General features: G+C 41.0%; 1 protein-coding gene across 1 annotated transcript; it reads left to right on the top strand.

Annotated features, from left to right (window-relative positions):
• The first annotated feature begins 2,046 nt into the window (after positions 1–2,046).
• On the top strand, positions 2,047–14,818 carry LRRC31 (leucine rich repeat containing 31). Its single transcript, XM_050902780.1, has 10 exons — positions 2,047–2,059; positions 3,740–3,997; positions 5,283–5,432; positions 5,830–5,997; positions 8,506–8,673; positions 9,551–9,718; positions 10,479–10,646; positions 11,779–11,946; positions 13,140–13,307; positions 14,499–14,818. The coding sequence occupies exons 1-10, from the start codon at positions 2,047–2,049 to the stop codon at positions 14,816–14,818; spliced, it is 1,749 nt and encodes a 582-aa protein (XP_050758737.1).
• Positions 14,819–17,258: the final 2,440 nt, after the last annotated feature.

Genomic DNA, 17,258 nt, shown 5'->3' on the forward strand with positions numbered 1-17,258 from the left:
TTGTTTTGGGATGACCCTGCTGTCCCCTCTTCCCTCATAGCTGCTGTAAAAAAAAGGTAAAGATTTGCTTTCTGGGAAGAGGAAACTAGGTCACTGCAAAACTACATTTCCCTTCTCGCCGGATTACAGGGATGCTGTCATGGTGCCATGAGGTATTTTCACTATTGTTCAACAGCCTAAAGTGGTGAAAGAATTTCTGAATGGGCAACACATCACCTAACATACTGATGTCAGAGCATTCAAGTTAGTTAGCCCAGCCTAACCACTGTAATTGGTGCTTAACATGCTTAAGGATTTCCCCAGTTCCAGGGAGCGGAGATTATCAGATATTCCCATTCCACGTTCTCATTGAACTGCAGTGGACATTGAGTGTCTTGGGCCAGCAGAGCCTGGCACATGTTCGCAAACATTGGTTGCTTTGTCTCTGTTTCATCCCTGGCCGCTCCATTGTTAAGCACAACAAGTAAAGTGGAAAAGACCTGTCAAATTCAATGAGTTCCTTACCACAGAAATGCTTGGGATTTTTGATAGTCTGCATAGCTGAGATGGCTGAATTAGCACACAGGGAGGTGATCTTTCCCAGTGGATACAGGTCTATAGTGAGATGCTAGTTTCAGAAATCGGGACAGGACAGCCACTCCTGGCGTCAGAAAACCCTAAAACCAACTTGGAGATCCTTTCTGTTTGGGAATAGAAATGTGCCCTCCGTTCCTGCAGGGAAAGATGGTTCCTCACAGTGGTTTTGTGCATTTTTCCTACTGTAAATGTTGCCCAGCGTGGTACTTCTCGTGGGCAGGAGGATTTTCCTGATGTTCACTTCAAGTTTTTCTTCTCTTAATCTTATCCTGTTGGCTCCTAGCAGCACCCTGTGCCTCATTCTACCCTGTCTGAATCATTTGTACGTTGACACACTGAGTCAAGCCTGTCCTCACAGCTGGTGTCTGCTCAGTTGCTTTCAAAGGAATCATTAGTTTTGTTGACCGACTTTATCATTCCCCACCAAAAGCACTCCAGTTTGCATATGTCTTTAGTGTATACATATCGGCGGATGGTCCCTTGTATTTAAGGAAGTATAAATTATATTGCAACAGGCGCAGACAAAGGTGAGCAGACAATGATACGGGAAATGAGGAGTTTGCCACATGAGGGGAGACAAGAAGAGTTTGGTTGGTTTAGCCTACAAAAGTGAAGCCCTCATAGATTAAAAAGAATCATCAAAGCTAAAGAGATTCAGCATAAATGGCCTTGAGTATGTTTAAGCTAGGAATTGTAACATTTGCCGTCATGGAAATCGGATTCTAGGGCAGACAGACAGACAGAAAAAGGTATAGTGAAGTTTGATGTATGTATACGATGTATCAAATGATTGCATCGTAATGTTGTATCATGCTGTTGCCTACAAGCAGATTGTGCCGAATGACGCAGTATGACCTCTCCTCTCGTGTCTCCTGTTGCCCTAAAATGAACCGGAGTGCTCTAGTCCTCTGTATTCCTTTTTCTTACTGAACTATGCAACATCCTGCTGACAGCATGGCTTTGCTCAGCCTCCAGCAGTATTTCTCACCAGTATGGACAAAAGGGGTGGGAAAACAAAGAGCTTTTCTTCAGGTAGTCTTGTAACCTGATCTATAAGGTGACTCAGCCTCTTCTAACAACAGCTGTTTCAGGCACATGCAGTGGTTAGCGTGCAGTATCGAAGTGTGTGCTGCCACTTCCTGATTTCTGCCTTGTGAGTGATCTAAGCTGGGACATGATCAGAGCATTTAAATGGGCTTCTCACCCCCCTCCCCCCAGAAAAGAGAGGCCAGGGACAGCAGGCTGACACTGGGAGACAGTGCAGAGGAATAGAGGCATCGGGAAAGAGCCCACAAACCACTTGTGCAGAGCTGCTGCTGTCGAACTGATGAAGACAGAAACTCTTGAAAGAAAACTACGTGGAAAGTCCTATTAGGGAAAGAAGTGAGGTTTTGTTTGCATGTCATGGCTCACTTCTCCTGCAAGCCCTGAAAGTACCATAAAACGTGAAAGAGATCCTCAAGGGTACCAATGGAAAAGACAGGTATGTTTCTTTGTCTGTTTAAAATAATACCGCTCTACAGCATGAAAACACAGCCAGGGTAACCAGCATTGCTTTACAGCTCAGTAAATGTGCATGTACATCTATGTACATTGTTTTGTATAATTTTTGTACTTTTAAGAAATACAGCTGTGACAGGCTATTAAGAGCAAGACACTAAACAATGCATCAGCTTTTCGTAATTGTAAGTGCTCTGCCCTTGAACACTTGTATCATGGCAGATAACTTCCAACACAATAAGAAAATTTACATACATATGTATACATCAGTGTATATACCCACATTTATACACACACACACATACAAAGAAAAGTATGGGTATATAAAAACTACATTTGCTTTATTTTGTCATTTTCCCCCTGACCCGACTCTTGCTATAATAACATGAAAACTATCTGTGCAAGTCATAGGGTTTCTGGTACTTCTTCACGTGTTTCTCTTTTTCGGAAAGTTGATGCCAGTGACAGTCTGTATAACTGATGGTTGTTAAAATGGTCGAGTTCGTGTACTCTATGGATGACAGCAATTGTGGAATGAGTTCTGTGTGCAGGTCTGTACTGAGGAAGGGGGAATCTGTGGAAGCACAGAAATCCATTCATGAGCTCTGGTGTATTACAGGATCAAGGTCTGAGTGCAGGTCATTCCCCCTGCAGTCAATGGCACACAGTAGGACTTGATACATATCTTTTCCACATAGTCCTCACAAAGCAAAAGTCAATGAATGCCTGCTTAGCTTTTATGACTGCTCCGTTAAAACATGTGTGTGCGGGCGAATGCTAGAATTAAAACTAAAGAAAGAGCATTAAATTAATGTTTAGAGAAAAACAAAGCAGCTTCAGAATCACCGGATGATTCTATAGCTTGTGTAGTATAAACAGAAATAAGGAAAGAATGTGTATAAATTACAAAGTCAAACTGTAATTTACCTGTGAATTCATCACTGAAACTGAGGTCACTAGAGTACTGAACTGTTCCAAACAGGCTATCTGGGGGGCTTGTTTTCCTCCAGCAGTGGCACGCTCCCAGTGTTCACAGCTACGATATCTGGTTGTTTTCTGCACTATCACTTCAGCTTTGCTTTAAGGTTAATGGGGTTTCATTTGCATGTTCCACCCCGAGCTTGGGAGCATGTGACATTGTTCAGGCAAGGATGTCCTTGTACTCCCTGTTGCACACCTCCTCCTCTCACCTTCCTGACTGCCGGACTGGCCTTTGGCATGAGGAATCACTTTGATGTCAAACTTAACCTGGCACCCCCTCAGAACAGGGACATCTCAGCCTTGCTTCTTTAATGTGGCCACAAGACTGTGAACTGAACCTGGGGATTAAATGATAGGGGAAGCAGCAGGTTAGCCCTTCAGCGCCCGGTGGCCAGAGGGGGTGGCCTTAGGGGCAGTCTGCATTAACAAGGCAGCAGAGGGGGATACTTGTACCATTGAGAACTGGGACCACTGAGTCTGCTGTGCTAATACTGAGCATTACCAGTTCCTTTTGAAGGAGGAGAAATGAGTTCAGAGTCTGGTCTACTAAACAGTGCTTTTCTGATATTAGCATGGAGGGAATGGTAGGAAATTCTCAGTGCATCTGCCATTATGAAAGAAGGTAAGCAAGAGTAAACGTTACTAAAACTAATTCTTTCTATGTCTGCTGATCCCCTGAAAGATGACATTCAGAGCTGCCAGGATAAGCATGAAGAGGACATCCCAAAGAGTTCCCCATTTGACTTTGTTATAAAACAGTTCCAAGGGAAGAGGTCCTCTCCTGGAAAAAGAAAAGAGCAGCCTTCAGCCATCAAAAAATTCTTCAGGGGCTTTGACTTTGGGAAATCTGAAGGCAAGGACAAAAGGGAAATTGAAGAAACAGAAGTAAACAACTCTGAAGCTGATGATCAGAGTGAGAAGAAAGATCTCTCTGTAGAAGGTAATGCTAGTACAATAATGAAATACATGTGCATATGTAAATATTTTAATTTCATAGAAAATCAGTTGCTTTTCTTGCTAGCCAAAATCCTGTATTTTGCTGCTTACAGTTTATCCTTTAGCCAGGATTTGCTTCTGATTGGAACATTATCAAAGATGTGCCCTCTAATTTGATAGGTGCCAAGCAAGGAGTGAGATCCATGTTGCTGAGGAGGGGTAAAGCTTTCGGGTGACCTCTCTCTTGATCTCCAATGTGAGAGGTCAGTGCTGGAGTCAGCTCATTAGTTGCAGAGCTTATTTGGTTTCAAAGCCAAGCTTTGAGCAGTAGCTTGGCTTCTTGTATTTAAGATCGGTCTCTGTCCGCCCTGCTGCTAAATCAATCTGAAGACAACAAGAGCAGATGTTTCCTACCACTTGACACTGGTGAGGGGGAGGGGAGGGGAATGGGAATTCATCATGTATGTTATTTTGCACGCACAAGAATACTCTTTACATCCACACCAGAGAAAATGAGGCTATTCTTAAAAAGGAGCTGGAAGGTGAGGCTTAGAACCTTATCCTTTGTCCTAAGAGTTTTGGGTAGGTTTCAGGAAGCAATGAGAGGACAGCTACTGAGAGTGGGATTGCTATTTTGTGTCATTTTTGGCTGCTTTTTTCCAGCTATAGGCATTAGATGAAATTACTGATTTGTTAAAGAGTTTAACAATGAATGTACATGCAATTTTCCTTGCTGTACAAACTGCATGGAAGAAGAAGGTAAGTGGGGGTTGCTTTGCAAAGCCAAGAAAAGCAGGAACTGCCTTACACAGACAATGTGTGAAAATGAACACAGGCTGTCATGAAGGACGCAGCAGGTTCACCACCCAATTGCAGGGCCACTTGGTGCTAACTGATCAAGTACAGACTGTATTGCAGCAGTGTGGCTACAGTGCAGGCACACAGAGGTGTTTATACGGCTTGTGCATCCAGAATAGCTGCAGTTCAGACTTTTGCATGAATTTCATGTCCTTGAACCGGTGGTGCAAACATCCGAAGTCACTGACATAAGGTAGCATGGAGATGTGCAACAGGAAATTCTTTTCTCACTCTGCATCAGGAGCTTTGTAGTGATCTGATCTGTAGTGATCTTATCACTCAGGTTATTGGTCCACACTGATGAAAAATAGAGCCTGGTTTACTGACAGATTTAGTTCATTTCCTAAAGTCTTCACCCAACAGCCACAGACAGGTTTTACACATTGTGTTGGTAGCAGAGGTAACCAGGGCCCTATTTCTTTGTTACTCAGATGGACTTTCACATCTCATTTCTGAAGCGGAGTCACCATTTGGTGAGCAGAGATTTAACCAGTTCATGCAGAAACTGGGAAAGAAACCCAACAGCAAGAATCTGGATCTAAATAATTGTGCATTAAGTGCAGCAGATGTAACAGAGCTGGGTAAATACACATTTTATTCAACTAGTCACTTCATACATTTCTTTAATTCTTATTTGCCTATTCAGTTATTCACTCTCCTCTTTTCCCTTCCCTTTCTTTTATACAGGCCTGGCTTTATTTAACATTTCATCTGGTGGTCCCTGGTCCCTGAGAAATGTTAATTAATAAATTATATAAATTATGTAATATATATCAAAATATAAAAATCATACAGGTCTGTGAAGCAGATGAATGTCCTTACACTCAAACTACAGATAAGAAAATGGAGGTACAAATTGTCATGGCTTTATAATGCTGTATTGGTTGTAGAAAGCATCTCTGTATTAAGATGTATTGACATCCAGGGTGTGCAGGTAACATGCAAACAGAATATGCTTTTTCTTTTCTTTTTTTACAGCTTCTTTACTGCCATTTCTCCCAGAGCTGGAAGAGATCAGCCTGTCCTGGAATGGTTGTGTTGGTGGGACTTTGAAAGCTCTCACTGTTCATTTTCATCATGTGAACCTGTTGAAAGTCCTTCGACTTAACAACTGCAGGCTGACAGCTGAGGATGTCACCTCCTTAGGTACAGGATTTCATTTACATTTACTTCCAGACAGCTTGGGTCTAATGTAATCCATCTCATCTCTTCCTACTCCTGCTGCTTCCACACTGGGCAATGTAAACTCCCGCTGTGAAACAGTAGAAAGAACTTGGGCTTATGAGTGACCTTAGACATTTCAGTAGCTCTGCCGAGTTCATTCCTCAGGGTATGAAGCTTTCACATTCAGAAGTGAACAGAATTCAGTGCTATTTGCAGGAAAGCATGTTTTCAATTTGGATTAGTATTTTTTTGGCTAGCTTTGATTCTAATGGGAGACAGAAGAACTGAAACAGTCAGTCATAATAGGGTCAGGTCAGCTTAGTTCTTCATGCTGCAGGACAGATGAGTGCTCATCACAAAAAAAATGATGGTCTTTTGGAGGAGACTTAAAACCAGAAGTGCTGCCTTGGAGCTTCATGGCATGTTTTTGCAAGTCTGGGAGAAGCTTATTCCTCTGCTTCCTTGCTTAGAGTGCCTGCAACCCTGCTTTCTGCAAAGCATGAGATTTAAAGGTTTTAAAGCTGGTGTTATGCACTCAGGTTCTGATGCTGAGTCACTTACCTCTGGGCCTGGAGTTTACTCTGGGGTTGGTCTGTGATATGTATCTAAAAGAAGGGCAAACTCAATCAACTAGGAATTATAAAAACTACTGCTTATTTTGCAAGTTCTAAAAACCGTTCTGAGTTATAAAGCTGGGGTTTATGTCACTCATATCCAGGCTTTTTCCAGGAAATGTTCAGAAATAACATGACATATATGGTGGTAGCTCAAAAGTGGGTCATGCTATCTGTTGGGGAGGAAAAATGCATGTCTACAAAAGCTGGTGAAAATAATTGGTCTGTTTCTGATGAGGGTAAAATCTGTGTTTCATTTTCTATCATATTTTTTCAAATTTATTTCATTCTTTTTCAAACCTTTTTCTCATACTTCTTTTTCTCTTGAGTTTTATTGGTTATATTTCCAATTGATTTATTCTGCCTGGTTCTTCTGTGCTGTTTCCTACCCCTTCTGGCTTGGCCTCTGCTGAGACAAACACAAAACTGCTCAAAGGACTTGAATTTCCAGTCAAAATGTGATGCCCTTGACATGTGGAATAGCAACAGTCAGTTTGCATTGATTTTGCCTGCGATTTTGAAAATAGCATGCGTATTTAGGCCAATACTGCCTGTTTGACTATGTCCACATCTATCTGTGGAAATGTGGCCACTTGTGGACTCAGTACATACTGCTTAGAAATCAATGCCTCAAATATAACCACAATATCAACCTCTCCTATGTGATTGCTCAGAGCTGTGACTGTGAGAGGTGGTAGGAAACCATTCCTGGAGTTACAGTCCTTTATTTATCTTCTGGGTGGAAAATGCCTCTGGAATGCTAGTCCCCTTGTCAAACAGAAATAGGCTATGCTGCAGAGGCAAAACCACTTCTTAACTGTAGAGTATTGCTCAGTATTCAAGGCTGAGGCAATAATTTAAAATAAATGCAAAAATAAAAATGAAGACATGTCCTTTTCTCTCAAACCTGGATATTCACTTACAGCAACAGAAATAATTATTTTTCTATTATAAATCTTTTGTGAAGAATTAATTATGAAAACATACAGACATGAAAGGGTTTTATTATTAAAATGCAATTCTCAATTATTAGGTTGATGACAAGGCTTTAGATCAAAAATTTGTGTATGACACTTTGAAATTGCATTTGCATATGGTCTGATTAATTGATCTTTCTTGGGAATGAGTTTATACAAATATACATTTGCCTCCCTCCTCTACAAAGGAAGTTAGGAAGCGGGATTTTGCAGTGGGATGTTAGTATTACAAAGAAGCACTAACACAGTTCACATTGGCAGGTGCATCAAGCCTGGAAAAGGCTAATTTTTCTGAATGTAATGAAAATCAGTGCTGTCTGCCTTGAAATCATGAGCAAGTTAGTTTGGGTCAAAACAATGCTCATCTTGATTCCTTATGAAGTGAGTCAGAAATTCCTGTCAGAAATTAAACTTTTACGTTTCAGAAATAGTCGTGAAAAGGACTTCTTTCATCCCCTCCAAAATGACCTGTGGACACAGTACAGAGGATGTTGGAAGTCTGCCAAATAAAATAGAGCAGAACTATACAGGACAGTAAATTCAGACTTGTCACTCGTATTGATTTCCCTATAGACTAGACTTTCTGGGTCCTGGCACAGGTCTACAATGATGGCCAGACAGTCTGATGAGGATTGGGAACCTGAATAAATTTCAGGTCTATGTGTACTGTGACAATGACTTTTGATCTATGTTGCTCCTTAGACAAGGTAAGAATTTATACAACATTGCTGCAGTAGCAACAACTCATGGCATACACCAATTTTCCTGGAAAGCCATTCAAAATATAATAATTTGAGAATTAAGTGGCTAACCTTCCTCTTTAATATATTCCAAACCTGTATTTTTGTCTTGCACTGAAATTGACACCTAGAATGAATCATCTTAGACTTCTGTTACAGGAGATGCATTTGAAATTGTTTCTCAACTGGAAGAACTGGATTTATCATGGAACAGTAACATAGGTGGAAAACTATCACTCCTGACAAAAAAACTCCAGAAAGGATGCAAGTTAAAACTTCTGAAAATTACAGACTGTAACCTGACGGCAAAGGATGGAGAATCCCTTGGTATGTGTATCTATCTAGCTGGACTGAGACTGGCTTCACAAAAATGTAACTTGTTTGACTTTGATGGTGGCTGTATTGAGCTCAACATTAGTGGAAAGTTAATTTATTTCAGGCTCTGCATTATAACAGCATTTACCACACAGTGTTGGGATTTAATGCACTTTCTTCCAAAGAAGAAAGTTGTTCTCTCTAATCATGTGAGGTAGGGTTGAGAAGAAGAATAGCTTGATCTAAACCACAGTCTGGCTGCCTCAGTGGTCCAGGGTTGCTGGATCCTTTGAGACCCTGAGCAAGTCATGTGTGCCAGAATTTCCAACATTGATTGCTTAAAATTAAGCAGCTGAGTATGTAGTTAGCTATGGGATGGGAAAGAAGGCCTGAGGGATGGGAATTTAGGCTGAGTCGGCAACCACTGATCACCCCTCCCCTCTTTCCTCTCACCATAGCTTAATCCTGTGTGGTCTTTTGACCTGATTTTGTGTTTCAAAAGATATTTTCTCCCTAAACAGAAGCCCCTGTGCTCTCATCTCCACTGCAGGAGTTGGCCCATATGCAACATACAGTCCTATATCTTTTCATTAGAAACTTTTCTTTCTCTTTGTATTCCTGCTTTTTATTCCCCTGTACTTTTCTAACTGTCCTTGTATTTTTTCACCTTTATTTTCATACAGATTTTTCACTGATTTTCTTGATTCCTATCCAATCTTTGTTTTGCTGTATTTTTTAAGTAGAACAGGAACTTAGTAAGTCTAAACCACACATATAGGCAAACCCAGCCTACCTCTTCCTGTTTGTCATGGTGCTATATTTTTCTAGGGTTCATCTGTATATATTCCAGACAATTACCAATTCTGGTTTTCTTTTCTTTTTTTCCCAGCTGAAATTCTAAATATGATCCCAAACCTCGAAGTATTAGATCTCTCTATCAACAAATACATCGGCTGCAGCATGAAGGTTATTGCTCAGGATCTGAAAAATGTGCCAGGCTTGAAAGAGTTAAACTTGCACATGTGTGGATTAAAGCAAGACAGCCTCCAGGGCTTAGGTTAGACTTTATGTTCAGAAAGACTTTCATTCTGAATAAATTGTACATCTGAAAACCATTTAAGAAAGGCAATGAGGTGGGATTTTGCTGATGGTTTGGCAGTATTAATGGGCAATCGTTATTTGCTGTTTGAGGATTGATAAAAGACTACAGAGACTTTCAGCAGGAGTAGCATTTCTCTTCCCTGAGCTCAAGCATGTGAAAGTCAGTGGGGAGAGTCACCCTCCACACCATTTATCTGAGACACACCTTAGGGTAGCTTAGTGGCTCTCTGGACATGCGTCCTCTCTCCCCAGACAGAACATAGACAAGGGCACAGACAGGCTAGCTAACTTTTAACAAGCTAATCCTACTCTCAGAGGGAAATCCAAATTCACCATTATCACTTAATGAGTGTCCAGTGAAGCCATATGAAATGGGCTTATTACCTGTGTCTCTCCCTGGTGGAGGTCTTATCCATAAGACAAAACAACTGGCACTAATTAGCGCATCCAGTAGTAATTTCAGCAACAGGCTGAGGAGTGAATGGATCTGGGGGGTGAGCTGGCCTCACCTTCACCTGCTCTTTCAGAGAAGAATGGAGTTGCATAGATGGGGAAGCTTTGCAGTATTACTGTGTGTCTGCTGTGGTGAAGCTTAGTCTGAGAGCTTTGCCTGCAATACTTTGTGCAAACTTTGATGTTAAAGTAAATAAATGCTAAAGCTGTGACCTGTGCTATTGTAGCAGCTGGTGACCAGCATGCTCCCTTTTCTGTTTCAGACACTGCTTTACAGCACCTTGCAGAGCTAAGAAAATTAGACATATCGTGTAACAAAGAGATTGGTGGTGGCTTTAAAGACTCAACAGTTCATTTGGCCAGCTTGAAAAATCTCGAAGTTCTTGATCTCCATCAGTGCGGTGTAACAGAAGAGGACATGACCGTTTTGTGTAAGGACATGTTGAGGAAATCCATTAAGAATCTAGGTTTTGACTTCTGAAAATATCTCAAAGGCATAAGAGATTCTGCCTAACCTAGTCTAGCAGATCTCAGTACTTTTTTCATTAGGCAGTTCTGGAAGTGCAGTGTGGAGGATAGCTTTCTTGATCAATATGGAATGTTTTTTTTGCTGAATCAAAGGAAATCTTATAGTGTCTGATCCCATGTGGAACTAAGGACCTGAATCCGCCATGATTCAGACCCATGATGGGAATGTAGAAACTGCCACCAAGCACTGCTTTTTTTGATAATCAGTAATTTTGGAAATATCCAGGGACGGTTGCCCCACTGGTATAAATTGGCATGGATCCAAGGTGTGTATGTGCATGTAAATGTAATTGCCTAAAACTCGCTTACTGAACTGTATGTCGAGTAGGGAGTGATGTTAGGAGATCTTGCATTGCTGCTGCTGTATGCTTTATAGAAAAGCTGAAGACTACAGTCTCCAGGTTTAATTGATCGAATTCATAAATACTATTAGGAAGAGAAAGATGCTTCCCATTCAATCAGTGAGACAGTTTATTTTTCTGTGTGCATTATCGTAATTTTCTGACATTGGTTTTTACTCTTTAGAACAACAACAGCAAAAAATCCCATGACTCAAAGCCTATACTGCCCACATCTTATTTTCCATGATAAAGAAGATAATTTGAAAAGCTGCTGATGAAGCACTGGGAAATATTAACTATTAGTAATAGCAATCATGACTTATTTTTAATTTATTGACTAATAGAGAATAATGACATTAATATAAAGGAGTTTCAGTTAGCAGTGAAGACATTGGGAAATAACTCCCATCTCATTTAATGTTAAATTCCCTACTTCACCTAGAAAATTTTAACAGGAAGCCTTGTTCTGACAACCTTCCACACAGTATGTAATACCTAATTTCTTAAACATTCCTACTGAAAATGACAAGGCTATTTATGGACTAAAACATTACTCACCATAAATTTGAGTGTCAAAACTTGGCCTTGACTTTTGGATTGATTTATAAAGAAAAGAAATTATGTCAGGCAAATATACAACTACATATTTGTTCTGGATTGGTGACTGTCTAATAAATATTTCATGTTTTCATAGCCCAGGTGATACCTTTACTCTCCAGTCTTCAAGAGCTGAATTTATCCTCGAATAAAAATGTAGGAGTCTCATCTGATCCTCTTCTGGGCAGGCTCAGGTTTTTACCGAAGTTGAAATCTGTGGCCATCAGCAATTGTGGTTTAGGCGAAGAGTCGTTTTCATCACTAGGTAGGAATGTTTTTTTAAAGTATGTCTGTTCTCTGTGTATCCTTGTGGGACAAAGGACTTCATTCTCCTTTGGCTGAACTCCAAAGATCATGGTTACATTATACCACAGGTCCCGAGTGGAAAAGCCTGTGATGAAACCAGTGCTTCATGGGACCTGGTTGCAAGGGAAGACCATTGTATGTCTTCCCCCATTATACCCGACTGGATGAAGTCCTTTTAGTCCTTTGTCTGATAGTGAGCTTTTGTATACTCCCTAATTTTGGAAGAGAAATGAAAATATGATATCGCATTATGTTGTAATTATAGTTTGGTTGTAACACTGCATTTGCAGTTTAGTGGGATAAAGTTTTGACTGAAGGTTTTTCACCTCACTGCAGGTGAAAGTTTCAGTAGAAGCTTTCTGGGATGGAGTTAAGCGTGGGGCAGTGGAGGTACTGAGGCAATGACTGCAGTAGTGGAAAAGATATTGCACAGCCATGACAAAGTCCAGTCTAACACAGGATATGTAAATTCAGCCTCTTTTGCCTACTTATTGCAAATCTCAGTGGATTAGCAGCTACACTGTCCCTTTGATAGGCTTTCCATATGGTACATGAAATCTAAGTATAGAGAGATCTGTTAGTTGCTGTGTATTGTGCACTTACAATATATTTTGTACTGTTTACTAGTGACATTGAAACCTGTAGTAAAACTTGACTGCCTTCAGCAGAAGCAGTAGCAAGCTAAACTGGTCTGAGGTCCCTGCAGGAAAAGTACTATATTTATATCATTACAATTATGTAAGAGTGACATCACGGAAATCGGTGTTGTCAAAAGATACAGAGCATTTCACCTTGCATGGTGAGTTCACAGCAAAAAATTGCTGTCTTTAAATTGATATAAAATGGTTTAAAAACAAGCTGTTAAATTAAATTGACTTCAGTGGGACAAGCTTAAGCCAATAACATAAAAAGAAAGACAAGAAACCCCTCCACAGAGTCCTTAAAGATTCTGTAGGCAGGCCCTTCTTATATTCTTTAAAGAGCACAGGAGATATTTTTTGTCTGACTTTTATTAGGATAAAATAAGTCATTCTAAGCATAAGTAGGCAGCCTGTTAGGAGTCTATTTACAGGTGAATTGCTGGTGAGGTGTCTGTTGAGGCCATGTTGTTTTCTCTTAGTAAGCAGAAGTTGCTGGTCTTAATCTTTTCAGCTGAGGCTGCCCTTCACCTTCCTGAACTGGAGACACTAGACCTTTCTTGGAATAAGTGCGTTGGTGGGAACCTAAAGCTGCTTTTGGGAGCACTAAAGCTTGCAACGGAGATTCAAGTGTTAAGACTGAGCAGCTGTAACTTGGTGGCTGAAGATTTGGCACTTCTAAGTACGTATAACATGGTATTTACTAGCAGTCAAGGAGCCAGGGCATTTAGACCACAATTCAGAAGGGACTTTTTCAATGGGCTGAGCATGTTTTTGCATAAATCAAATGAAAAGATAGAAAATACAGCAGTATTTTTCCCAGAATGGGTTTTCATTTTGCTGAAGACTGTCCCCTGTACATGCACAGTGCAAAAGCTGAAAAGGATAAAATGCAAAGAATCTTTTAGCAGTTTTATCTATTAATATAAAAAGGCAGCACTTAGATAATGTAGGTTTTGCATCTGTTTTTTATATCAGATATTTAAAGCTGCCTCCAAGGAGTTTTATTTTGCTCGGTTGCTGGTTTTGGGTTCAGTAATTTATAGAAAATGTATGTGCTGACAGCCAGTAATACAGGCACTACCAGCTCTCAGTCCATTAGGTGTGTTTCTGGAGTCAAACTATTGTGGGAGAATTAAAACAGAACTATTTTCACCCACCTCTTAGCAGCTGCTGAGAAATACTGGAAAATGGGAACCTGATGAAGGAATAAATTCTAGGATCCTTTTAAAAACCTGTTTATTTTATAATCATCCTTGTGATTCTGTGGGCCTGACTCATGGGTTTTGAGTGTCTGAGATTGGCAATAGCTGTGTGACAGCTATTAAGGCCCTGTAAATTGAAGGCTGGTGAGATGAAGCCTGAGTATTTTTGACTTTACAAACATTACCCTTGATGGGTGTCTCCTTTGCCGATCATACATTAAGCATCCCAGTTCCCTTTAGGGTATATTAAGCCCATTACCCTCCCACAGTGAGAGGTGGCTGTTGTAATCATGCAACCTCATCGAGTTTTGCTTTCCTCTTTCTAAATCTCCCTGTAAAGCCTGTCTGCCTATTTTAATTGGGACTTGATATAACCTCCTTCCAACTGACTCAAAGGTTTTCAGGTTGCCATACAATTTTAAGCCGATACTTCTGTTCCTTTTGAATTGCCTGTGTTTTAAATGTTGTACACTCCTTCAGCTGTGATAAAACAGTCTTTCTGACATCAACAGCGAGTGATTTTATGTTGCTGAGGAGATGAATCTTGCTGTTTGACTGCTGGAAAGCCTTAAATAATATGGTATTTAAATACTACTCTTCTTACTTATAAGCTTTTAAAGCAATCGCCAGGATGTATTAGTTGTGTTTGTGTCTGTCATTTCTTGCAGCATTACTGACACGGGATGGCCATCTAGCCAGATTACGGAAGCTGGATTTGAGTTATAATAACAACATCTCTGACGAAGGGTGGGTCGTTTTCTGTCAAGGCTTAGCAGTATTCAAAGAACTCTCAGAGCTGGATGTCAGTCTTCGCCCATCGTCCTGCCGTGACTGTGGGATGTGGTTCGGCGAGTTGTTAGCAGCCCTGTCAAAGCTGCCTGCCTTGGCAGAGCTGGGCATGCAAAGATGGGCCCTTTCAGAATCGCAGCGAAAACGACTGGAAAGCTTTAATCAAGACAACAAAAGAAATATTCGTTTTGACTGTTGATGGAGGTTGAAGGTTTCTGGAAGGCCTTTCACAAGCAGCACATGAACCAAGTATTATGTGTCTCTGGCTTAGAAGACTGCCCAGTTTTTAGTAATCTCGTCTCATGAGAGCTCTTGAAATAGTTCCACAATTATAGAAAACTGTTATTTAACCTTTTGCATGCAGATCATTCCATTTAATAACATACTCTTTCAGATTCTCTGGGCCATGCTTACACTGCTATATACGCCTAATCTTCATCTTGTGAATACTGCAATGACTACTGTCAAAAGAGTAATGATGATTTCAGATGGACACACTGCAGGTTTGCCAATGGAGGGAAGTGGCTGGGGTGTGTGCGAATGCATGTGGGTGGGCAGTGTGAATGTGGCCTCATGTATATAAGGAAAACGCCTCTAATGTGAAAATACTTGAAACCTCTATGTTTTAAATTTTAGTTTCTTCTCCCCAAAAACTCTTGCCTCTTTGTGAATGCATTAAATCTACATAATAGTGAGATTTGGAAAGCATCCCAACAACTCAGGATTATATATTAGTAAGGAGAATACAGAAGGAGCTGTTCTGCCTCTGCTCTGGCCCTTGATGCCATCTCATAGTGTAGATGAGTCCTGTGTGCAGAATCAGCATAAAATCAAGGTAAGAAATAGTTGATTGGTGTCTTTGCAGGTCTCAGGGGCAAGGGAAATGCTGTGGTACGTTAAATCAGAGATATGTCCTGCTACCTTAGCAAGGATTTTGGATACAGAGCAATCCATAAGCGTTCTGGATAAGGCTATGCAAAGACTTCAGGGTACTTCAGGGATGCTCCTTCTCATCCTGAGCTGTTTCAGCCTTACCCAGACTGCGCTTTCTGTACAGACCCTTTTATGACATGCAGCACAAAACCAAACTTCCAGATCTAAGAGTCTGATCTGGAGCACGTGAAAGCCAGTGGGAGTCCCCGCAGTGCCTTAATGCTTCCTGCATTCGGGATTAATCCATTAACTTTCACAACACGCTGTGACATAGACAGTGTTCTTATCCTTACCCTAAAGATGAAGGAAATAAGCAAAGTCTATTATTCAAAGCCACAGGGCAGCTTCTAGCTAAGAGCACAGCACCCTGCTCTGTGCCCAAGACTTGTCAGAAAAAGCACCAACTTGGGACATGTAAGTGGCTCCTCCTTGTTTTATTTGATAATTTCTTATTTGGCATTTTATTGTATTTGCTTACACAGAGCCAAATTCTGGCATAGTCACTCGTGTCATGGAGCATGTTAACCCACACGTGAGCTCAAAGACTGTAGTGGGATTATTCATTGGTAAGATATTTTAGGAAGTAAAGATATTAGATCTGCCCACTGAGTGAGGAGTCTTAGAGAAATCCTGAGGCAGCTTGAGGGATAAAGTACTGCTCAATTAGCTCTGAGTACATCTACATGCTGCAGCAGTCTCCTGGAGGAGAGGCACGACAGGATCATTCAGTGGCACTTTCCTAACTTGCTAGGACCCCTCTCAGCAAGTTCTCCCATGCAGATGCAGATCAATATTCAGCTTTCAGTCTGGGTGACCCTTCCAACATCAACTTCTGGCTGGTCAGGGTTATAACCGGCAGCTGACCATGCTGTGCTGATACCTCTTGATCATTTAATCCATGATTTCATGTGAGGGTCTCCATGGACTTCCTGGTTCCAGTTTCAGTTCCACTTGAAAAGTGCACTTGGCTCCCCCAGCTCTGAGAAATGTGAGATGAACTGGAGTGTCTTAGTCAGAGGTAGCAGCGAATTGCTGCAGGGTGGGATCAGTTGTTTTCTACACAGATCTTCAACCTCTGAAATGAAGCAAAGAGCCCCTGTTGCATACAGGGCTAACAAGAGAGACTTTCAAGCAGTCACTGAAGCCAGGAGAGTTATTCTAATGTGGAAGTACCATCATCTCTGTTTAACAGCAGCACACCAACCTCTTCTCTTTCTTAATCACTTGCCTTCCTGTGACTTTCCTCCTCAAATCTGCCTTTGGTCCAACTGGGAAATTGATCCTTTATCTGTTCTGTGAGAATCTCTCTGAATCACTCCTTTCCAACTTGAACCTCTCTAATTCAGTACAGCAGCTGGCCCATGTTTAATGTCGGGTGTCTGTTGTAATCTTACTGACTGAACTGGACTTCAGTGTTGGGGTTTCTTGCTTTGTCATAGTTGGGTTCCTCATTCTCAGCTCCAGAGCACAGTATGGACTCACTGCTAGCAACCTTTCCGCTTGCTGTTCATGATGTCCTTCTCAGTCCTTTGCCTTCTCATGATTCTGTCATACCTATTGTGCCACTAAAAAGCTTTTATTAAATCACTTCTATTAAATAAGCATATTAATGAGATTTCAGTACCAATCAATTCAGGAGCTGAACAGAAATAAGATCCATACCCTGGATGCAGATGTAGCCGCAGCATTCAGAGAGCACTACCTGG

Source organism: Gymnogyps californianus, chromosome 10, assembly GCF_018139145.2.
Source record: "Gymnogyps californianus isolate 813 chromosome 10, ASM1813914v2, whole genome shotgun sequence".
In the NCBI taxonomy this organism is placed as follows: Eukaryota; Metazoa; Chordata; class Aves; order Accipitriformes; family Cathartidae; genus Gymnogyps; species Gymnogyps californianus.